Here is a 23,049-nt window from a genome sequence, read left to right as displayed (position 1 = left end):
CCTGTTGTTCTGGATGTGCTGTTTCCCTTTCATGTGTGCTTCTCCAGAATGTCACATCTGAGGGTCTGAGATAATGGATTTTTGTAACAAAATAAAACACTCAGCCTAACAATTGGATCAAAAGGCAGGAGGTGAGGATTGGATTCCCATCCTGACTTTGCAGCTCGCTCAGTTTCAAGGAAGGTAAGTTCACGTTCCTGGAAATCATTTCAGCCTCTAAACAAGGTGTTGTCCTTAATTTGTTCACAGATCTCCAGTGTACAACGTGAATACCTGGAAAGTTTAGGAGCATTATTTGGCAATAAACCAACAGCAGTAATTAGTGATGTTCCAGGACAAACACACAGTGTGGAAAGGAGCACTTCTAATTGTCTATGTGTATTTTAACAGCTTGGTTTGCTTTATAAAATAGAAATGTCCTCTCCTCCACACAGACAGTGAGTAAGCACTGCTAGGACACAGAAATTGTTGGGATTTTGGGTGACACCCCTGGTGCAGCTCAGAGGCTCCTTCAGCATTCAGTTCACACTTGCTCTTCCAAAAAATGACCGCTGGATTCCCCTTTACCTGCTGCTGCCGTGGAGGGGTGGGGAACTCCTGGCAGCTGGGAAGTGCTCCTGGATATACAATTCATACCTTTTCCTCCTGTTCACTCTGTAAACACACAGCCTTTCCTTCTCTGCCTCAGGATCCTCCAGAATCCCATCCCACCTCAGGCTTTCACTCAGCTGAGCGCAGAGACCTTCCTCTGCCCCACTGGAATCCAAAATGCTGCAAGCTGATGCTCCAGCCTTCTTTGTTTTTGCATCTTCCTGGTTCCCCTCTGCAGTGTTTTGGGCTGACTCAGGGTTCCTCCCAGGAATCTGAAGCACTGGGGGGGAGTGGGCCCGCTGCTTTCTGTTTTTGTGGTGCTGTTTTTCTGTTAAAATGATAAATGCTGTTAGCAAAAAAAAAAGGGAAGTGTTGCCTCTGAGGCTTTCCTGCTTATTTCGTAAAACAAAAATAAAATGAGGCAACTGCTTGCTGTGCCTTAATAAAACCCCAAAATCTACAGGAAAAATAGTATTGGCCCAAAAATCTTACTATAAAGTAGGAAATATGTATTTTTCTGATTGGCCAACATAGGGATTGTCACATCTGTAAAATGTATTTATTGAAGCTGTTAATGGATTAATAACACCTCTGCACTGGCATCAAGTTCACTGTGTTTGCCTGACCCCATTTAAGCAGGAAATTGATTCTGAGTTGTTGGAGATTTTTTTTAAAGCTGACATCCAATAATACAGTGAGCCGTGTGACTTGATTTCTTTTAACAGTACGATTTCTGGAAACTTTCAAGCCCTTTTTGTACTAAAATAGTGGAAATTAATGGAATTATTCCTTTACACAGAACATTTTTGGGAATTACCCTTCCTTTTCTGCAGTTTTACCAACTCACCCCCACCGATAATCAGTGCTGTAAGCCACACAAGGGAAGGGTGAATATTTAAATATCCACTAAATATGAACAGCATCCCAAATCCCGGGCAGTTTATGGAATTCTCCCCGGCAGGTGCCTTATGCCTCCTACTGCTTATTCGGTGTAGTTACATGTGCTCCATCTGTGGCATGGATTTGTAGCTGTAGAGGAAAATCTGTGTATAAACGGGGTTCAGGGGAAGCTTTTAAAGCATCATCTGTGGTTTCCTGGGAAAAGCTGGTTTTTTCTCACCTGCCCTGGTGCTGGCAGTGGTGCCACTCCTGCTTGGTGGCTTTTTCCTCCGTGGTGGCTTCGTGCCAGGTGCTGGAGCTGGTCCCGGGTCCCGCCGCCTGCCCACATCCCTCTGCTGCCCGGGGGGAATGGGCCTGGAATGGGCTGGGACAGGGAAGGGAATTCTGCAGCCCCGGCACGGCATCCCTCCTGTGTGTGACCCCTCTGCAGCTTCCTCCCCTCTGAGCCTTCCTCCTCCGCCTCCCCCGGCCCCTTCTCCTCCTCCTCACCTTCTCCCCCCGCCTCTCCTGGCTCCAGCCGCTCCATCCCGGTCCCTTCCCTCCGCCCTTCCCTCCCCGCAGCTCCGCCGAGGTCTCCAGGGCAGCGGTGGCCCAGGGACAAGCCTGGGCTGGCCTCTGTCCCTGGGAGCAGCTCCCCTGCCATTGTCCCCTGCGAGTGCTGGGCTGTGCTCGTCCCTTGTCCCGTGTGCCTTGTCCTGTGTCCCCTGTCCTGTGCCCCATCTTATGTCCCTTGTCCTGTGTCCCGTGTGCCTTTTCCTGTGTCCCTCGTCCTGTGTCCTTTTTCCCTTGTCCCCTGTCCTGTGTCCCCTGTCCTGTCCCCTGTCCCCTGTCCCCTGTCCTGTCCCCTGTCCCCTGTCCTGTGTCCCCTGTCCTGTCCCCTGTCCCCTGTCCTGTCCCCTGTCCCCTGTCCCCTGTCCCCTGTCCTGTCCCCTGTCCCCTGTCCCCTGTCCGTGTCCCCTGTCCCCTGTCCCCTGTCCCCTGTCCTGTGTCCCCTGTCCCCTGTCCCCTGTCCTGTCCCCTGTCCCCTGTCCCCTGTCCTGTCCCAGGCAGTGCAGCCCCGAGGTGCTGCCGGATTTGCCGGGGAAGCACCAAACCCCAAATGAGGGCAGGGAAAGCAGCTCCAGCCCTTCCCGACACCTCAGCCCTGTGAATGGAGGTGCTGAGGGAAACTTGTCTCTCCCTTCCTTCCTCTGCCCATTTCCCTTTTCCCCAGTTCGCCTTTTCCTTCCCCTCCCTCTCCACCTTTACTCCCAGCAGATTAGGACAGCGCAGTTTCTGAGGCAGCAACATCTCTCAGAGGTTTTTGGGGCTGGTGCAGCCCTGCCCTTGCTGCTGGGTGTTGCTGGGAAGTGCTGCAAGATCCTCACATCTCCTCCAGAGGTGAAAATCCTTCCTTAGAACTCCAGGAACGGCTGCTGGAGAAACGCTCCTGTTACTCATCCTCTCCCTGGCAGTAACACGCAGTTTAATCCTTTTTGGGTGCTTTCTCCTCCTCCCTGCCTCCCTCTTCTCTCCTGACCTGTCCCAAAAGTCCCCAAGGCCTCCCGTGGATAGAAGGGACGGTGACACAGGACAGAAGACGAGGAGAACGGCAGCAGCGGTGATGGGGTGTAAATAATTCACCCAGACTGGGAAGGGAGCGTGGTATTTTTGGAGAGCAGCTGAGGGAAGGGGATTACTTGTTGCTAATGACAAGTGGTGGCTGTTGTTAATTTTATTATGATAAAATCTGACTCGGCAGCCGAAGTCAGAGCCCAGTGGGAGCTGCTGGCCTGAGCTGCTTCCTGTAAAGAAAATCATCTTCTGCCAGCTTTTCCCTGGAATGCCAGTGTTCTCCTGGCTGACCTGCTCCTGCTGCTGCTGCAGGGGGCTGGGCTGCAGATTATGTTATCTGAAAGGGTATCACCCCCAGGCAAATCCTGCTGCACTTTTTGACTTTGAAATTTCTCTAAATTTCCCGTTTTATTCCCAAATGTGCAGCCTTTTCCTGTGCCACAGAGGCACGGTTGTGGATGGATCTACACATGGGCTACCAAGGAAGCCTTGTGAAATGATGTGGGTGCTGCAGGCTCAATGTGGACAAGGAAAGGAGAATTAGACCTGAGCCTTGCCCATGCAAGCACAATGTGGATCAGAATTGAATAGATAAAGAAATAAATAAAGGATTTATCTTTGAAACAGATGAAAAAAGAAGCAGATTTTGCTATGAAGCATCAATATTCTTCCAGTGTTTGCTTTGTCTTGTACACCCTTGAGCAGGTGTGCTCTGTAAACAAGGTTTTTTGGTTCAGATTAGGGATGGAATCATTGACCTTTTTATTAAAGAGAGGTAATTAGAGGGACGAACACAAATTGAATCAGAGGATTGCAATCAGAGCAACAGCTTGGAGAAAAGCCCTGGATTTCTTGCTGTGAATTGTGAAGCAGCTGAAGTGAGCTGGGGCAGTCAGGAGGATGGGGAAGCAGTGCCAGAAAGCTCCCTGGCAGCTCTCAGCCTGTTTTCCTGGGAAAGGATGCTACACAGATAAGGATCCAACCAGTTTGACCTCCTTGAGTTCACCAGCCCAGTGTCCAAACTGGGAATCACTTCCTGGAGCACTCCAGGATTGTTCCAGCTTGGATCATTGTGCTGTACAAAAAAGCTGCTGTTAAGCACCTGTGGTTCCTCTGCAGGACACCACGAGTTTAACCTCTCCAAAAAGCTGCTCTTTGTTTCCCATTCCTTGAGGAATCCCAGCCTGAGGTGGCAAAGCAGAGGCTCCCTGTGAGGAGGAGGGATGAGCTCAGGGTGAGCAGCGTGCCACTGTCAGCAGCACTGCTAAGCCTGCAGGAGGAGGTTGTTATCCCTTATTGTCCTTGTCACGGGGATATTTAAAATCTCCAGCAGCTGTGATCTGGTGAATAATTCAGCAAAACCCATCATCGATAAAAGAGAGACTTTGAAGGGTTCTTTGGGTGGAACTGCAAGCCTGGCTTCTGAGAAATGAGTCTATTAAAAATTGACTCAAAGATAAAACCTGTATTTAGCCTTTAAAATTTTTTAATGTAACGTCATATTTATTCTCTGTGGCACCCGGCTGCCAAGGCCCAGCCTTGCAGATCTGTGGGGATCCTTACAAGCAAATCCAACAGCAGGATGGATGCAGGCTCTCAGATGTGTGTCATTTCCCTGCCAGCACAGCTGGTTAAATAAAGTAATTTATCTTTTTCCTGAAGTTGGCTGAAGCGTGTGTTTAATTTATTTATGTTATTGACCGTGTGGAAGAACTACCCCGGTGCGAAATGTCATCATCAAGTGTTTTCTTCCACAGAACTGCAGGCTCTGTGCTCATGCAAAATGCTTCCTCTGATGTATTTTTCAACAGCTGCCTGAACCAAAAAGAAAAATATCTGCTTAGACCTGAACATAATGCAGGTGAGAGGTGGCTGAGGGTCCCTCAGCTTGTCCTGAGGGCTGCTGGATGTGGGGAGGTGAAAGGGTTTGCAGAGGCTCCAGATTTCTCAAGAGAAATCAGCTCTGAATGGGCAGTAGCAACACCATTTATTTTCTCTTCCTTTCCCTTTTCCCTCTCTCATTTCCCCTCCATCTCTTCCTGTCACGTGGCAAATTTCCTCACAGCATCAACTGGACATTTAGAGAGTAATGATCCCAAATTCCTGTTTTAGTGTAAGGGAATAATTGTGCTCCTGTAATTTGCTGTTGACTCACCATAGGACCCCAGGCTGCCCCTTCACAAATCCAAAATTTGCTGCTATTACCAGCAAATGTCTCTTATTGGGATTGTTCAGGAGGTTTGGGTCCTTCTGTTTTAAAAGGTTTGAGCCCCCTGTGATTATCCCAGGCCTGGCGGGTGGCCTTGTTCTGTTCATGGTGTGAATATTTTTCTTTAACCCCTGTGAAGTTTTCTTTTTGTTGGGGTTGGGATTTTGATTTTGGGTTGGTTTGGTTTTGGGGTTTTCTTGCTTTGGTTGTTGGAGGGTTTGTTTTGTTTGTGGGTTTGTGTTTTGTTTGGTTGGGTTGTTTGTTTTGTTTCTGCTTTGGGTGGGGTTGTTTGTTGTTATTGTTTTGGGAAACTTTCTCTTTGTTTTTTTGGGGTTTGTTTTGGTGCTGCCTTTCCTTGTTTATAGTTGGGTGTATTTTTCCCATGGATTCTTACTCTGTTTTGGGATGCACATCTGGCAGCACCCACATCCCTGCAGCCTCTCCCGGTGCACATCTGGCAGCACCCACACCTCTCCGAGCCTCTCCCGGTGCACATCTGGCAGCACCCACACCTCTCCGAGCCTCTCCCGGTGCACATCTGGCAGCACCCACACCTCTCCGAGCCTCTCCCGGTGCACATCTGGCAGCACCCACACCTCTCCGAGCCTCTCCCGGTGCACATCTGGCAGCACCCACACCTCTCCGAGCCTCTCCCGGTGCACATCTGGCGGCTCCAGCAGGGGACGCCCGGAGCGGCCGGGGGCGGGCGCAGGTGCGGCTCCGTTTCCGCCCCGTCCCGCCGGGGCAGCGGCTCCGCGGAGCGGCCGCGAGTGAGGCCGGAGCTCAGGTGGGTGCGGGGGCAGCGGCTCAGCCTAACCCGGCTGGGCTCAGCCTAACCCGGCTCGGTTTAGGGCGGAGTTGCAGCTGAGTTTCCGCGCCCCGGCTGACGGGCAGCTGCGGGAAGAGCGCCGGGATTTGTGGGTTCTGGGAATGGGGAGCAGCTTGGAGGGGCCTCCGAGGGTGGCGGAGTTCCCCAAAAGGCTGCGGGGAGCGCTCCGGGAGCAGCCGGGCGGTGGCCGGGACCTGGGAGCCTGCCCTGGGGCTGGGCTGGGAGAGTTCCACAGGTCCCTTCCCACCCCCAGCCCTTCCGTGAGTTTTGGTGGGATTCAGGCTCCTGTAGGGAATTAAAGGTGTGGAGGGAAGCGAGCCAGAGGTGGGAGCTGAAAGCCCCGTGGCAAATTTATCAGCCACGTCCTGCTTTTGGGAGCTGCTTTTGGGAGCTGCTTTTGGGAGCTGTGCGGGTTGTGAGGTGCGGGAAGCCACGTGCGGCTGGGGGAGCGCGGATTGTCGCGGATTGTCGCGGATTGTCGCCGATTGTCGCGGGTTTTAGGAGCTCGGACACTCCGGGGTGATGGGTGTTGGATAACAGCGGCACGCTGTGCTCACCCCCGGCGTTTTTGGGGTGCTGCAGGTTGGCTCAGCTGCTCCCCAGCACCAGCTCCATGGCTCGCTTTCTGCCCGTAGCAACGATGTGTGATAAAAGCCTTGTTTGTGTGTTCAAAGGATGCCCTAAAAGCAGGATTATGCCTTAAGGGTGCTGAGAAAGGCTCTCCCACCCTCCAGATGTCCTGGCAGGCCCTTTCCACAGAGAATAAGGAGCTTTTTGGCAAGGCCTGGCTGCTCAGCAGAGTTTCTCCAGTGACCACGGGCTGTTCTTTTCCTGGTTCACTGGAGGTTCCAGCCTCTTCTCCTGCACCGCATTCCTTGACAAACGCTGGCCTGTGCTCAGCACTTCCCTGCTCTGCCCAATTCTTTCTAAGAAACACGATGCTTCTCCGGAGCCTGGGAGGTGCCACGCACCAGCCTCAGGCCTCCCGAGCTTTTTAGCATATCAGAATAGTGAAATGAGTTTCTCTAATTGGCCATTTAGATGCTAATTTGCCTCTCTCAGGCCTGTGCCAGATCAGCCTGCCCTGGAACTGGAGTCAGAAAGAGCCTGCTGTCTTCATGAATTATTCACTTTGCATAACTCACCTGCCTGGCTGGGGATCAGGAGGAAATGGGTCCAAAGTCTGATAAATAAAAATACACCTTGGCAGGTGGAACAGTGCTGCCTTTCCTCCCCTGCATCCAGGGGTGCTGGGGCACCGGGAGGCTGCTTTGCTTTGGCAAAACCTGGGGTTTTTTACAGCTCACCATATCTCAAGCAGCCACACTAACGAGTGCCTCTCGTTAATAAAGGATTGTTGGTGCTGGATTTTCCTGTAGAGCTGATTTTATCTTCCCACTCACAGGACTGGCATGCACCTCCAGGGCATTGTGTTTTAAAAACTTTTTATAAGCTCCATCTTAAAAGCACTTTGGCTTTGTGAAAAACGAGGTTCACTTATTTTTATATAGAATTTAAAAGTGTAATAAATAGACAATTAGGAGATAAAAATAAAGTAAAATATACAGATACAGCCAGGTGTGTCTGCATTCAGCCAAGAGAGCACACCTTGCTAACAAAAGATTGTCCCTTAAAAACAAAACCTTACTACATATCCATAAATTCTCATACATATTCAGACATTCTTCTTAAGTTTTGGATGTTTCTTTGTTTAGTTTTTTCCTTGCCCCCTTCCCAATAGATCAATCTTCTTGGCACCACAGGGTTTTCCATTCTCTGATAAGGATGCAATAAATCCTTCACCTGGAGGTCTTGGAGGACAAGATAATTTTAAGAATGCAGGGGGGTCTCTGACCATCTTTTCAGTCTCTGGATTATATAAACAAAAAGTAGTTTGTGCTTTAATATCATGTTATAGCCCAACATATATGTGTATTATACCACTATTTCTAAATATCATCAATAACAGAAATAAAAGAAACTTTATTAATACAACAAAATTTTCTAACCTTATACATAACATTCATTATAATATTTGCAAAAAGCCAATTATATAGCACACACTTATAACAGCTTCTTGTTGCTGCTGCTGGGATTGGGAAGCAGCTCTGGTGGAGAGGAAACTTCTTGGTTTTGCCTCCCAAACCTCATCCTCACCCACTTCTTTACCAGCCTGGCCTTTCACCATGAGGACACCTCCCAGCTGGTGTTTAATTCGGGCTGGGCCAGCCAGGATGAGGATCTGAATGAGATTGTCCCCATTTTGCTGGTGCTGATGCTGCTTAGATGGAGCTTTCATGGGGAGGCAGACTGGGGAAAGTCTGATTGGGTCCTGAAGTTGTCCCCAGGCTTGCTGAAGCACTGTGGTGTTTATTTGGACGCTGTTTTGGCTGCAGAGCTGCAAGTCAGCTCTGAGCACGTTGGATTCCCTGTGTTTCTTGGCTCTCCACTGCTGCTGAGGGCTTGTAAGGAACAGCAAAACTGTTCCTCAGCCATGCCCAGGTGTCTCTCTGCCTGAGAAAGGTGCTGGGCATCTCCTGGCTCTGCTCTGCTTGCGCTTCCTGCCTGCTTAGCCCTTATAAAATCATTTTACAGCATTTTATTGGTGCCCACAGCTGGATGTGGGTGTGAATGAGCAGCTCAGGGTGGTTCATGTGTGAGAAAAACTTCTCCAAAGCCCTGATTCAGCCTTGCTCTTCCTCCCAGACTTGGCCAGACCTTCAAAGCCAGCTGAGCTTCTCCTGCCACGCTCCTGCAGCCCCCAGGCTTCCTCTGCCACCCCAAAACAGCCGTGTGCTTTGAAATAACAGCTGTGAGGCTTTAAAACACGAGGGGAAGAGCGGAGCCTGGAGCAAATAACCTTTCTGCAGTGTCTGGGAGGAAAAGGGACCGGCTGGGTTAACCTTATCAATCCCCAGCACTCATTTACCCTCTGTCATGGCAACAGGAGCAAACACTCGCTCAGTTGCCGAGGTTTCCCGGGGATAATGGGGTCTGGCGAGGTTTTCCTGGGATAATGGGGTCTGGCATGTGGAGCAGGCTGTGGTTACACCGATTTCTTTGTGGGAGCAGCTGCCAGAAGGGAAAAAAGGCCAGCACGTACCTGGGAATCCTGAGGGAGGTGATGCCCTGGGAGCAGGAGAGGTAATTACACCAGCTTGGGAACTGGGAGCTTGGCTCTAGCCAACTGGTTAATTCTGATTTTTTGTAAAATGAAGTATTTTTAAAAAAAAAAAAAAAAGTTTCCTAATTGATTTCCTATGAAAACAAATTAATCTAGACACGAGCTGAAATAACCAGGCAAATGAAAGCTGACTGGAGGCCTCCTCAGGGGCCTGTGTTGGACTTTTTTGTCTTTGTAGGGTTCTGGGGAATTGACGCTTCATGGGCACCTGTAACAAGCCCAGCTGCAGCAGGGCTGGTGCAGGCTGTGCTGTCATTGCATGAGGAGGATTTTCTGCTGCCATGAGTGCCCCAGTGTCACTAAGACCCCTCAGTTTTAACTTTGGTGTAGTCAAGGTAAAGTCAAAATGTCTGAGGTGGAGCAGTGGGGAAGGGGCTGGGTGTAGTGAGCTGGAAAAACAAGCTGGTAATTTCAGGGCAGGAAAATGTTGAGGATGTTAAATACAGAGCTGCAGGCTGGGCCAGGCAGTGCACAATCCAGGAATCTCTGGAGGCTGGGAGGGTGCTCTGGATAAATATTGCTGTGTTGTGCTTTGCTCCTATATTCTTCTTTAAGCATCTGCTCTTGCAGCTGGTGAGGTGGCAGGTATGAGCTGCTGTGTCTGTCTGTGCTCAGCTGTTGAGGTAAAATACATGATGCTCATGTTAATGTTCTGCTGACAAAACCTGGCTTCTTTCTCAGGAATTCTTTGAAGAGCATCGTCCAAGGGCTGCATCTGCCTGCCACTGTTCCCCTTGCTCAGGCCCCACTGGAAGGTTTCTGCCTCCCAGATTGGAGTCCTGTTCTCAGCTCTGGTTGCCAGAGTACAACTCTTATCGTGGAGACAGCAGAGGCAGAGCCACGTCAGAGCTGCAGGCAGGGATGTGCTCGGTTCTGCATCCTCCAGGATGCTCCTGGCCCCACAGGGCAGTGCTCCTCCCCTGTGCTTCTGTGCCAAGGGCAGCCAGGTGGACTCAGATTTAATGAGGTTTTGTCTCACATGACTTCCTCCATCACAGGAAAGGAATGAACAGGTGGAGTGGTTTTACAGCAGGTCACAGAATATCGATAAGAGCTCCCCTTTTAATTCTGAATTCAGGTAGAAAGCAGAAGCTTAGAGTGGGAGTTTTTTCTGTACCACAGAGTGCTCGTGCTTTGCTGTCAGCCTGCGTGCAGGGCACTTGCAGGTGGGCCAGGAGCTGTGGGATTCTCTTGCTCTCTCACTGGTAGAGACTGACTGCTTCTACCCTTTGTTAGTTTGTTGAGAGGAGAGGAGGACGGGGAGGGGACAGCTTGCTGTTAATTGGAGTATTTTGGAGAGAAAACGCAAGACTGCACGAGGGGGATGTTTCACCACAGCCCACGGAAACGACTCCCCAGGCTGGTTTTGCTATCTGGGTGTTTCTGATTTCCCTGCACTTCTTGTCCTGTACTGAGATAAGAGGGAAGATGCTCCACGCCTTCCACTCCTCTGGCGTCATTCCCATACCCATGAGAGACAGTCCTGTCCCTCCAGTCCTGCTTTTCCCCCAGCACACCATGCCCTGCAGTCCCACTCCTGTTTCCTTCTCCAGGGTGTGTCCCCACCGGGCTTTTTCCAGAGGCAAAGGTGCAAAGCCAGCAGCTCCCATCAGAGGAGATGGCACATCCTGGAGCTGCCGAGAAAAAAACACTCCTGTAAATATTTCAGGGAATAATCTCTCTGAAGACTCTTTTGGGATCTGGTGGCTCTTTAGGCTGTGTTTTGTTTGCCTTCTCTCTTTGCAGATGCTGCTCAGGGAGCGGTGGAGGACAGAAAGCGTATGCTGAGTAACAAGAGGCAAAAGACCATGACATTGCTTGTTTTTGTTCAGTCACGCTGAGCAAAGCTCACTGTGCTGTGAGGCTGGAGAATGCCTTTAAGCCTCTCCTGAGAAAAATGCTCAGCTCGTGTGCTCTGTTCTGACTCTCCTTCAGCTCTGCTGGAGCAGATAAAGCTCTGCTGAGGAGGGGCAGATGCTTCCAGCACAGCTTTCCACCCTGAAAGCTCAGCTGCTGGCAAAGCCAGCTCCTCTGCCCTGGCTGTGCTGTGGGGCTCATCTCCAGCTCCAGATTTTATTCCAAAGACCCCCCCAGCCAGCACAGGCTGCTTGCCTGGAGCCCTGCATGGACACAGAGTGTGGGCTGTGCTATTCTTCAGGTGTTCATGAGTGGGAGGGAGGAATTCATGGTGCAGCTGAAGAATAATTTAATATATGCATTTGTGTGGGGGGCTACATGTGCATATAATCCTGTAACCACACATCACAGGCTTGGGAAATCTCTGGAAAATCCCAGGTCAGCCATTCTGTGTGCAATTGTAGCTTTTCTCTGTTTCTACCCCAGGCCTGAGGGTGGGAGCCTGTGTGTTCTTTTGCTGTTCATGCCTGATTGCTCCCCCGTGTGTGAGCGCTGGAGGATGTGTGTGGGGAAGGTGTTCTCGGTGTTCTCTCCTCGCTTGAGATTGTGAGGAAGATTAAAAGAGCAGGAGGCGTTCTGGGGCTGGATGGAAATGCAAACCCAGTGTGTGGCACTGTGAGCAGAGTGGGGAGAGCAGCTGATGCCAGGGTTCAAGGTTTTCTTCGAGGGACGGTCTCTTTCAAAAGCCATCACCTTGACTAATGCAGTAAAGGTTTAAAAAGTGATGTGTGACACTTCTGTCTGTCCTTCCTGCCTCAGCCCTGTTTCCTGCAGCTTTCCCATCTCCTCCATGCCTCGCTTTGCTGAAGTCAGACTGTACTGAGCCTTCACCTTTTTTACACACATTTCCCCTTGCACTGAAAGAAATCTGAGTGGAATTTCCCCTCTTCCCTCCTGCCTGTTGTGAGCACTGGATTTTCAGGCTCTACCCAGAAACTGGGATGGCCAGAGAGGAGGGAACTGGTTCATTGGCTGTGACTGAGGGCTGAGGTGGGGTTTAGCAGGAGGGAGCTCTCAGATCTCTGCCACAGGTTGGTGTTTCTGTGCTGGAGGATGTGTGAGCTCAGCACAGGAGGGAGAGTTTTGTTATAGATACATATTATATTGTTGGCTTTTTGCAAATATTAAAATGAAAGTTATGTGTGTAAGGTCAGAAAACTTGGTTATATTAATATAGTTCCTTCTATTTCTGTTATTGATGAAACTTAGAAATAGTGGTATAATATACATATATGTTGAGCTATGGCATACTGTTAGAACAAAAACTACTTTTGTTTGTATAACCCAAAGACTGAAAAAGATGGTTAGAGACCCCCCTCCATTCTTGGATTATCTTGTCCAGATGAGGACAGCAGTGACCAGAGCTCTGGGGGAGGAATTTATTGCATTTCTGTTATCAGAGAATGCGAAACTCAGTGAGGCCAAGAAGATTGATTTATTGGGAAGGGGGCAAGGAAAAAACTAAACAGAGGAGCATCAAAAATCCTAAGAAGAATGTCTGAATATGCATGAGAATTTATGGATATGTAGTAGGGTTCTGTTTTTAAGGGACAATCCTTTGTTAGCAAGGTGTGCTCTCTTGGCTGAATGCAGAGACACCCAGCTGTATCTGTATACTTTCCTTTATTTTTATCTCCTAATTGTCTTTTTACTACACTTTTAAATTCTATATAAAAATAAGTGAACCTGGTTTTTCATAGTTTGATGTGCCCAAGCTCGGTGTGAGAGGGCCAAGGCCATCAGGCTGTGCCTGGCCCAGCAGCACAGAGCTCAGTGTGGCAGCAGCAGATAGCAGGGGTGGGTTCAGCACTGCTGGGGATTGGGAAAAGTGTTTGCTTGGGAACTCCAGCATGGCTGGCAGGTGATACACCTTGCCTGCCATTGGATCTGATTTCTGCTTGCCAACCAGCATTAAACACGTTATCTCTGCCCAGCAGGTGTGGTTTCAAAGCTGGCTAGTGTCTGTGCTGGGGACAAGCATTAATAGCTGGCAATTTATGCATTAGGGCTTGTGAGACACTTGCTCTGCTGGAGAGCAAATCCAGCTGCTTAAAAACTCGGTACATCAAGTTGAGTTCAGCATCCATTGAAATATTTTGGCTGTGCCTATCCCTCGGTGCTTTCCATTCATCTGAGCTGCTGCTAGGACTCAGAACTGCTCAGCTGCAGAGTCTTTTTGGGAGATGTTTCTCCCTTGAGCTGGTTCTTGCTGCCTTTCCTGAGTGGCTCCATGGAATTTTCACTGAACACAAGGAATCACTGGTGTGTCCATGCCGGGCACAGGAGCCACAGCTGGAGATCTGCTACAAAAGGTGCTGTCTTAAGCATCAGAGAATGCAAACAAGCTGCTGTTGTAGGCTGGAGTTATAAATATCAGGCTATTATGGAAGCAGTTTTAATGAAGGAAATGACTTGCCACTATTCATGCTGATTGTGGCGTGGGTTTTTGTTTGTTACCCCATTAAGAGGTTAAAAAAAGGCAACTGTAGCTTCTTTGTGTCCTTTAGAGTGGCTTTCTCTGTCAGAACTGCAGCACTGGGGCTCTGAAGGTGGGGAGGCAGAGATTATTCTTACAGACAACGCTTTTCTCTAGTTTGAAATGAAAAATCAGGACTGACAAAGAGTGTCTGGCTTCTTTTTTTTTTTTTTTTAAGGGTACACCATAAAATCTAAACTTCCAGCCTTGCCTTCAAGGTACCTGAAGGTATTTATTGGCGTATATTTTATGAGGATGATGGTATGTTTTTATCACTGTCTGTGGGTGAGAGTCTGGCTGCTCCCACCGTGTGTGATGCTGGCAGATCACCTCTGTTTGCTTTGCTGCAAGAGTGGCTGCTGTTTGCTTCTTCCAGGTGTGACCCCTGACACCCCACCCCTCCCCAGGCTGGGGCCATGGCTGATATGATTTTCGGCAGCGGGACAGGCCCCTGGGTCTGCCCCAACGACCGGCAGCTGGCCCTGCGAGCCAAGTGAGTCCTCCCCACCCTCCTCCTCCTCCCCTTCCACCCTCAGCTCTGCCCTGACAGCTTTCCTGGTGTCTCTGTGGAGCTCTGGGCTCTCAGCCCCGTCCTGCACCCCTGGGAGTCCATCCCACAGCCCTCCCCTGGGGGAAAGGGAGGGTTGGAGGCAGCCTCAGATCTCTGCAGCACCCTAAATATAATTGAGAGCATCCTCCAGCTGCCAGCACCCTTTTGTTTTAGGAACTTGTCATTAGTTCTCGTTTTCCCCTGAAGTTAAAATTACTGCATAACCTAAAGTCTAAAAGGATGGGGATGAGTCAAGCACTAGAAGTGCATTTTTCTTGGATGCTTTCATTCCCTGGCATCTGGGACCATGCCACCTCTGCTCTTGCCTGAACCCCTGGGCTCAGCTGCTGCTGCAGAGTGTTAGGAAATAGGGGAACAGCCCATGTTTTGAGGGGGCTGCCTGGCTGGGAGCAGTGCACTCCACTGCCACTTCCCCAGCCTGCAGAAAGCCTCAGCAAGACAGTGGTGCCCAAGAGTGCGTTCTCCTTGCAGCCGTAAGTTTATCCAGTGACCTCCAAACCCCTCCTGAGTGGTAATTAATTAATTGAGCTGTGAAAGCTCCTGCCTGTCGCCAAGTGAGCCAAGGAGAAACATCAGCTGCTGCATGTGAGGCACAGAGGGTTTGCTGAAGTCCTCGTGTGAACCTGGGCTAGACCGAGGGAGGATGTTGCCAAATTTATATTTCTGGGCATGCCCGGGGATTTGTGTGTTTGAACAGAGCAAACATTGATCCCTAAAGTGGGATCCTGGAGGGAGGACGGTGCAGGTGATCCCCGTGTTTGGGAGTTTGCTCTTGGCATTTGTGGTGCCTGGCATCAGCACCCACCTCTGTGAGGGTGTCCCCAGGAGAGCCAGCCCCAGGGCTGCTGCTTCTGTCATGGACAAACAGGAATGGGGTGCTAAAACACAAACAGGAGCAGAAAGGGAGGTGAGAGGGCAGGGAGAGACAGCACTGCACTCACTGCTGCTGAGGGGGTGATGTGGAAATGTGGTCAGTGAGAGGAAACTCCTGCTTTAGTCATGGAACAGACTTCCCTGATGGGGATGTGAGTCCGTGTGCCTGGGCAGCTTCGGCCTGTGGGGCAGGGCAGGGGTTTTGTGCTTTCCTTTCCCAGCTGAGTCCTGCCCTCCACCCCCTCCCACAGGCTCCAGACGGGCTGGTCGGTGCACACATTCCAGACTGAGAAGCAGAGGAAGATGCAGGCTCTGAGCCCCAAGGAACTTGAGGTCATCCTGGGAGTCATCCGCAAGGCCGAGAAGCTGGACGTGGTCGAGCAGCAGCGCATTGGGTACGGTCACGTTCCCTGTCCCCTCCCAAGGAAAGGTCAGCACACACAGGAGTGGCTGTCCCTGCTGCCTGAGCTCAGCCTCCATCACTCAGAGCATCCCTTAGGTCAGGTTTTATCCCCTCCCATGCTGCTTGTTTGGAGGCGATGACCACTGGCGAAGATGTCATGTTTTCCTCCTCTCTGAAGTCTTTTCATGCTTTCCTTGAGCCTTGGGGATTGCTGAGGCTGCAGCCCTGACAGAGTCCCTGGAAAATGCAGGCAGTGATGAGGCAGTGGCCCTGGGAGAGGCTGGGAAGATGCTGGGCTGTGCCCAGGGCTGGCTCAGGACGCTCAGGATCACTGCTGGCAGTGCAGTCAGCTTTTCCCTTGTCCGCACCAGGCCCCTGGGATTTTGCCTGGAGCAGAGAATGAGTTTATGTTCTAGCTGGCTGAGCCCTCTGGATGAGGTTTGCTAGCTTGAATTATTTAATTTACAGGCATCCTTTTGCTGCTGCAGGTTCCCATTTGCTCTCAGTCCTTCTGGAGGCCTGGCCTGAGCTCTGGCCGCGATCGGCCTACACTGGCTGCCATTAAAGCCAGGGAGCTGGGCAGCCCTGCAGCATTTCCCAGCAGTGTTTGTGTTCATGAGACAGGAAACCTCAGGGACTCCCAGCCCGTGTCCAGCAGGCCCAGCTTCCTGCTGCCCTGTGCTGAGCTCGTTAGCGAGGGCTAACGAGAAGTGACAGCGATGTTTTTGTGATAAATGGGAGACCCCAGCAGCAGCCAGTGACCCCGAGGGCCCGGCTGTTCCTGTGTGGCTGCTGGTAGAGCTGCAGCAAGCGCTGCCCTTGCAGCTCCTGTGGTGAAGCATTCTCTGAAATGCCTTTTGTTGACTCCCAGGAGTTCTTTTGTGCTGGAGTCCAAGCCGAGGTTCATAAATCCGCTAATGATGGCTCAGTCTGGCTGTGCAGCCTGACCTCCCCACCACAGACAGTGCCTCTTTCAAACAGGCCTGGCCTTGCTCTGGGAATGGGACATTAACACTAATGACAGTGGGATTCATTAATGACAGTGGGATTCACGGATAGCAGGATCACTCCGTGCTGGTGCTGATAAATGGCCTGGCTGCTGCTGTCCCCCTCTGCAGATGGAGGCCTGAAGGTTGCCAAGCAGTGATCTCACGGCAGAACAACCTTGCTCTGCATGCTCTCCACACCCTGCATCCCAATGGCTTATCCCGCCTTCCTCCCCTCTGCCCGCCCTGCTGTTGCAGGCTTTGTGGTGCAGATGTGCTTCCTGCCATCCAGATGGGCTGTGGGATGGAGCAGGGAGCAGTTACTGGCATTCCTGTGCCATAGCCAGACTCATTTTGGTCTGATGGCTTCAGTCTGGCTCGTTTTGGTCTTTGGTCTTCAGTTTGGCCTTCCTGCTTCTAATGGGAAGTGGGCAAGCCAGTGCCTGCACTGCTGCTTTCAGGGAGATGGGAAAATGGAGAAGGCCTGGCAGGTTTAGCTCCTTTGCCCTTTCCCAGTGCTTTTGGACTTGCCCTGGTCTGAGCACTTAAAGCTTTTGCTGTGCTGTGACCTCTGCTCTGCCTCTTGCCCGCAGGCGCCTGGTGGAGAGGCTGGAGAACATGAGGAAGAACGCGATGGGGAACGGCCTCTCGCAGTGCCTGCTCTGTGGGGAGATGCTGGGGCTGCTGGGCAGCTCCTCTGTCTTCTGCCAGGACTGCAAAAAGGTGGGTTTGGTCACACGTGCCTGCTCCTGGCAGCAGAACTCTCTAGGAAATGCCATTGGGCCCCTTGGAAGCTGGAGAGCTCTGCAGGGTTAACTCATTTTATTCTCAGTGGTGCTGTCAGACCATTGAGTTTTCTGTTGCAGCCTGATGATAATAAGAGATTCCTCAGGATCCTAAAGTGCCTGAGCTGCAGTCAGTGCTGGAATGGGATGTGCCAGCCCCTCTGCATCTCCCGGCTGGGGTTTGCAGTGTGGGATGAGGGGCAGAAATGTGCAGCCATCAGAGACAACTCACAACAGAGTCTGTGAGCTTTGCTGGCACTCACTGCAGGGGCTGCCCTGAGACTTTCCAAGAGGACTCAAGTCCATCCTCAAGCTCCAAACCAGTGTAAGTTTTCCAGCCCTGAGCCTCAGGGCCTGCCTGTGTTGTGTGTGTTGACAGGGAGAGCCCCAGGGATGATTCCTGCTGCTCTTGGCTCCACAGCCGAGGGGTTAATCTGTACTGCTGTGGAGATGATGATCTCCAGGGCAACCACCTCATCCTGCCTCTGCTGGGAGGTGGTTCTCCTGCTCTTGAAGCCCACCTACCCCTGGGGACTTGTCTCTGGGAATTCCTTCATCTCAGCGAGGTGAGGGCACCTGCTGGGTGCTGGGGTGTTTCTGACTCAGAAAAACCTGCTGCTTTACCATGGACTGGTGGTTGGACCATGGGGGAACAACCTTTCGTGGCACTGCTGGCCTTTGTGGGACACAGTTCTGGTGCAGAGCAGCTGCTGTGAGCTCTGCTGGAGCAATGCAGGGATTATGCAGAAGATTCCTTCTAAAAGCAGTGCCTGGGAAAGGAAACACAAATCTTGGAGCCCCTGGGTCCTAAACCGTGGGGAAAGCAGCTTTTGAGGAAGGGGTGTGGAAGGAAGCAGGAGTGGGGAGTGAAAGGTCTGGTTTGAATGGGAGCAGCTCTGAGAGCAGCATGGTCTCTGTGCACTGTGAGGAATAAAGGCTTGGGTGGCAGGCAGGAGATTCTTGGCTTTTCCTGTGTTCCAGACATGTGGAATAACAGGATGTGCTCTGTTCCTGCCTCCTTCCTGTGGCAGTTCTGCTCTCACCTTGTCAGGAGCCAGCTAAGTCACGTTGCCACGGGGCTTTTTAACCAGCTTCCTGTGAACCCTGTACACGATTGAGGAGGCAGAGGCTGCTTCAGACACTTCCCAGCCCTGTCCATTTCCAGGAGTGACCCTCAGCTGGTGGGACAGTGTGAGCCTGAGGCTCTGGGAGGGCTGTGACCAGAAACCCCCAGAAAAATGCTGGGATTCTTCCCCTTCCCTTTCCCCTTCCCTTTCCCCTTTCCCCTTTCCCCTTTCCCCTTTCCCCTTCCCTTTCCCCTTCCCCTTCCCTTTCCCCTTCCCCTTTCCCCTTTCCCCTTTTCCCTTTTCCCCTTCCCCTTTTCCCCTTCCCCCTTTCCCCTTCCCCCTTCCCCCTTCCCCCTTCCCCTTTCCCCTTTCCCCTTTCCCCTTCCCTTCCCCTTTCCCCTTTTCCCCTTTTCCCCTTTCCCCTTTCCCCTTTCCCTTCCCCTTTCCCCTTTCCCCTTTCCCCTTTCCCCTTTCCCCTTTCCCCTTTCCCCTTTCCCCTTTCCCCTTTCCCCTTTCCCTTTCCCCTTTCCCCTTTCCCCTTCCCCTTTCCCCTTTCCCCTTTCCCTTTCCCTTTCCCCTTTCCCCTTTCCCCTTTCCCCTTTCCCCTTTCCCCTTTCCCCTTTCCCCTTTCCCCTTTCCCCTGTTTTTTTTCCACTTTTCCTTCTTTTTTTCCTTTTTTTTTTTTTTTTAATGTTTATTCCCTTTTTGTCTGCAGTTTGTTGGCCAGTTCAGCAGCATCCATATCCAGGTTGATTTAAGTGAGATCCTACTTTTCCAGGGTGCATTTTGCAGCTTCTTTCAGTCTGGCTGCACTTTTCAGCTCAGTGCTAGCCCAAGGCAGTTCTGCCTGGGTGCCCTGGGCTTCTCCCCTTCTGCTTTTTAATGTTGTGGAGTCAACTCAAGGAACAGCCAACCCTTCTGCAGAGCACAGAGTGAACTGCTTGTTTCCTCTTGTCTAGGGATATCCATCACTCATGGAGTGCTGTGTGCATGAAGCAATTTGTCAGGGAATTATGGATTTTTAAAGTTCATGTTTTTCTGGCGGGCACTGCTCCGTTCCGGTGTCATTGCAGCACATTTAATTCAGTAACAGGAATTGTAATGATGCACCCAAAACACAGCAAAGAATTTACCTTCAGCAAGTCCCTCCTGCTGAACAGAGCTGCTGCATTTCTGATGGATCTTCTAAGTGCCACTTCCAGCTTTATAAAGAATGCTTTTGGTATTAGTTTTTATTATCTGGAAAATCAAGGCATTGTGGCAAGGCAAAGGTGTGTGCAAAGCCAGATGTGTTAACAATAGCAGGAGAGAGACAAAGCCCAACGTGCCATTTACCATGCAGAGGGGATTTATATAATAAAATATAATAATATTTATTATATTTTATTATTATATTGATATATAAATATATCAATATAATAATGTTAATATAATATAATAGTATATTTTATAATAATATTTATATATAATATATATAGAATATTGATATTAAAAAAGGTGAAGGATGAGTGGGAGAGGAAAGCACTTTGTCTTGTGTTTAATGAGAAATGGGGCTGCATTTAATGCCATTGATTTTTGTCTTCTTCCAAGGAGTTGGGAGTGATGCTTAATTTTCCAGCTACTCTGCAGAGAAGGGGAGGAGGAAAACACCGTTATAGTATTGGGATTTTTCAGAATTCATGGGAGTCAAATCGGTTGGGAACTTCCACTAGAGGGAGCGTTTGAATGTGTGTTTGAATGTGGGCATTGGGATCTTGGAGGGTATTTCAGGCTGAGCTGCTCCCTCGGGTTTTGGGTTGGTGGTGGGAGAGTTTGGGGTCTTTTAGGTGGTGTCTGTAATTGAATTTGTGCATCCCCCTTGGCTTGGGGAGCACCATGTTGAGGGCTGATGTGCCAGACTCAACAGGTTGTTCATTATTTCTCTGGGAGGATGAGGATGAGGGCAGGAATAGTGGGATGGAGATGGTGAGACCTTCATCCCTGCACACAGGAGCAGCCTGGTGTGGGGGATGTGTAAATCTGGGGACATCCTAACCTCATGTGTATCTCAGCAAGCTTCTGCTCTCCTCTTTTGACTGGCTTTTCCCTCTGTGAGGATCAAGGGATTCATCCAATTTCCCATTCAAGCTGCACGCCAGGGCTGATAGGCATCAGCTTCGTTATGTAATATTGGGTGATTGGGGTTGTAAATGGCTTGGAACACCAGCAGAGACTTGAAAGTTCCCTCATGCAGCAAAAAGGGCTGCGCAGGACCATCAGCCACTCAGGGAATGTGTGTAACCATGGCCATGCCCACTTGCTAAACAGCCACAGATCAAGGAGATGGAGGGGAAAATGTGGGATTTAACATTTAACACTTGTGTGTGAGAGGAGGAAGGAGAACATTTCCAGTCTTGCACTTGTGCCTGGTTACAGCTGCTTTCCACGCCACAGAAACTGGGGGTAAGGATTTAGGGGAATAAAAAAGCCACTCTGGAAATACACCTGTGGGTGATGGGGTTTGATTTGCCCTGTCCAGTTCTCTCCTCACCTTGGAGCTGAGGTCTCTGCTGTGGATTTGCCTTTGTCTCATGTCCTTATAGACCTGAAGCATCTTCCTGCAGTCAGTGGTTCTCCAGGAAAAACAGGAAAATGGTGGCATTTTATTTTTTAGGTTTTTAAGGAGAGCAAAACAGAGCTGTTGCTTCCCAACCTTCTCTCCCCTAAGGGCTGTGGGGAGCTGCTAACACCACCTCTTTTGCTTTTTCTCTTTTTCTCTCTCCTTGTTTCAGAAAGTCTGCACCAAGTGTGGGATAGAAACTGTTGGAGCCCAGAAACGTCCTCTGTGGTTGTGCAAGATCTGCAGTGAGCAGAGAGAGGTAAAACACAGCTGTGGGGAGATGGGGCTCAGCAGCATCCACCTGCCCACCCCAAACCTGTGCAGAGCATGTGAGGGCTCTTCCCTGTGCCTTGGAAGGCAGAAAATGGGATTTGGGAAGCTCAAACACACCGAGTGGTGACAACTGTTTTATTGAGGGAGTGAAGGAGAAAAACCACACCTGGAGCCTGGCTTTGTGGGATTTTTCTAGCTCTGGCCATAATGGGATTGTTCCCTTACACCCTTTCCCTCCTCACTCTGTGGCAAGTAAACTTGGCTGCTTTTTTTAATACAGCTTGAGAGATGTAGAGCATAACTGCAATATTTGTCCCACTAAAAATAACTAGGATTGCAGCCTTTAAATCTGTTTTGCTCCCTGCCTGCAAAATCCCATAACTTTCCAGTGTGTGAGACTTCTAATGCAGGTCTCTAAATTTTTATATCCTTCATCCTTGACTTTACACTGCAAAAGAAAAAAAAAGTAATGGGCTGCCTCAGTGTTTGTCTGCCAGCCAGCATCTACCAACATCAGGGCTCGCTGCTCTGTGCTGAAGTGAAGTCTGTGAATTTGTTCTGTGCTTACAGATGGATTTTCACTTGTTCCCATCAATTTATCTTGGGCTTTGGCTTGAGCATCAATCCAGTCCAGCTATTTCTGACCAGAGCACCCAACTGTGTAACCTGGGTGCTCTGCTAAATCAATTTTTGAAGTGCAATGAGAGTGCTTGTGCAGGTGTTGGAGGTGCTGATTTATTTATTTCTTTTTTAATTAGTTGTGTAAACTTTGCATTGCTTAGGTTTTACATTGGAGGGATTTTTTTGTGTGGGAGCACCCACAAAGTCCATGTTCAGGTAAAATGAGGGATGCTGTTGGTCTTTAAATTATCAGCAGCAGTGCATTATCAGAGCATTCCAGCTCCCTGGATTTTGATAACAATTTGATACACTGAATCATCCAGATGTTTTGAATTCCAGATAGAGATCCCAAAATAGAGAGCGAGGCAGGTGCAGATATTCTCTGCTCTGCGGGGAAATGCAGGGACTAAAATTTCCTTTATTTCTTTTATTCTGTTAGGGGTTTTTCAATATCTCTGTACCACTGTGGGTTTTTTTCCTATTTCTTAAAAAATAATAAATAACCTGGTCACTGGACAGAGAATATTAATGTGTCCAGCAGGTGTTATGTGTGGCCAGAGGGTGAGGGTATGATAACTATCAGCACTCACTCTGTGAATCCTGAGATACAGCCAGAGTGCATCCCTGATGGAAATGGATGGACCTTTCCTTCTTAGACTAAATTATAGCCTCAGCTTGCCTCTCAATCCTTAACTTCTGCTTTATTTTTCAATTCCCTTTGAGGTGGGTTCAAATCTGTCTCCTTTCTTATTTATGCTGCTGCGGGTGCCCTGATCAGGAGAAGGTTGGAAAGGTCACAGTGTGGGCTCACAGACATTAAATCATACATCCCCTCTGTCTTCCCACATGCCCTGCCTTTATTTTTGGGGGATTTGGGAACTGAGAATTAGCAGGGCATGTCAGCCAGGGCAAGGAAGTTGAGGCAAATCAGAATAAACGTGGCCCCACCAGGACCTCGGGATGGTGAGGTTGGGCATTGCCATGCACCAGCTAACATCTGCAGCGTGTGGCATTGTGCTCCTGCTTCCATCCCTCCCTTCCCCATGTTATTATTTATCCCTCCAAGGCTGGAATTCAGCCAGCATAGGTTCAGTGGCACGTGGTACCCATCTCCCCCTTTTGGTGCTGGTCTAGGTTGTGATTAAATAATCAGCCAGCCTGGGTCAAAACAAACACCAAAGCAACAAGCTGTGCCTTACACGGGTTCTCCA

The 23,049-nt window shown here is 50.0% G+C and overlaps 1 protein-coding gene across 5 annotated transcripts in view; it reads left to right on the top strand.

Annotated features, from left to right (window-relative positions):
- Positions 1 to 5,743: 5,743 nt before the first annotated feature.
- Positions 5,744 to 23,049, top strand: part of RPH3AL (rabphilin 3A like (without C2 domains)) — a 37,574-nt gene continuing 20,268 nt past the window's right edge. Inside the window, exons 1-5 of one of the 5 annotated variants that reach the window (XM_014254870.2) lie at positions 5,744 to 6,041; positions 14,037 to 14,153; positions 15,356 to 15,499; positions 17,087 to 17,216; positions 21,117 to 21,203. In XM_014254870.2, the coding sequence (XP_014110345.1) occupies positions 14,077 to 14,153; positions 15,356 to 15,499; positions 17,087 to 17,216; positions 21,117 to 21,203 (438 nt within the window). In that variant the 5' untranslated portion in view covers positions 5,744 to 6,041; positions 14,037 to 14,076. Of the gene's footprint in view, positions 6,042 to 6,151; positions 6,172 to 6,213; positions 6,344 to 13,907; positions 13,922 to 14,036; positions 14,154 to 15,355; positions 15,500 to 17,086; positions 17,217 to 21,116; positions 21,204 to 23,049 lie in introns of those variants that run through there. The other 4 variants (XM_088066041.1, XM_088066040.1, XM_088066042.1 and 1 more) reach the window with 4 other exon arrangements.

This window comes from Pseudopodoces humilis, chromosome 23 (genome assembly GCF_049639895.1).
Source record: "Pseudopodoces humilis isolate 2021_Gansu_Grassland_sample_001 chromosome 23, ASM4963989v1, whole genome shotgun sequence".
Classification (NCBI taxonomy): domain Eukaryota; kingdom Metazoa; phylum Chordata; class Aves; order Passeriformes; family Paridae; genus Pseudopodoces; species Pseudopodoces humilis.
The sequence above is the reverse complement of the archived record's forward strand: the minus strand, read 5'-3'. Positions and strand labels throughout refer to the sequence as shown.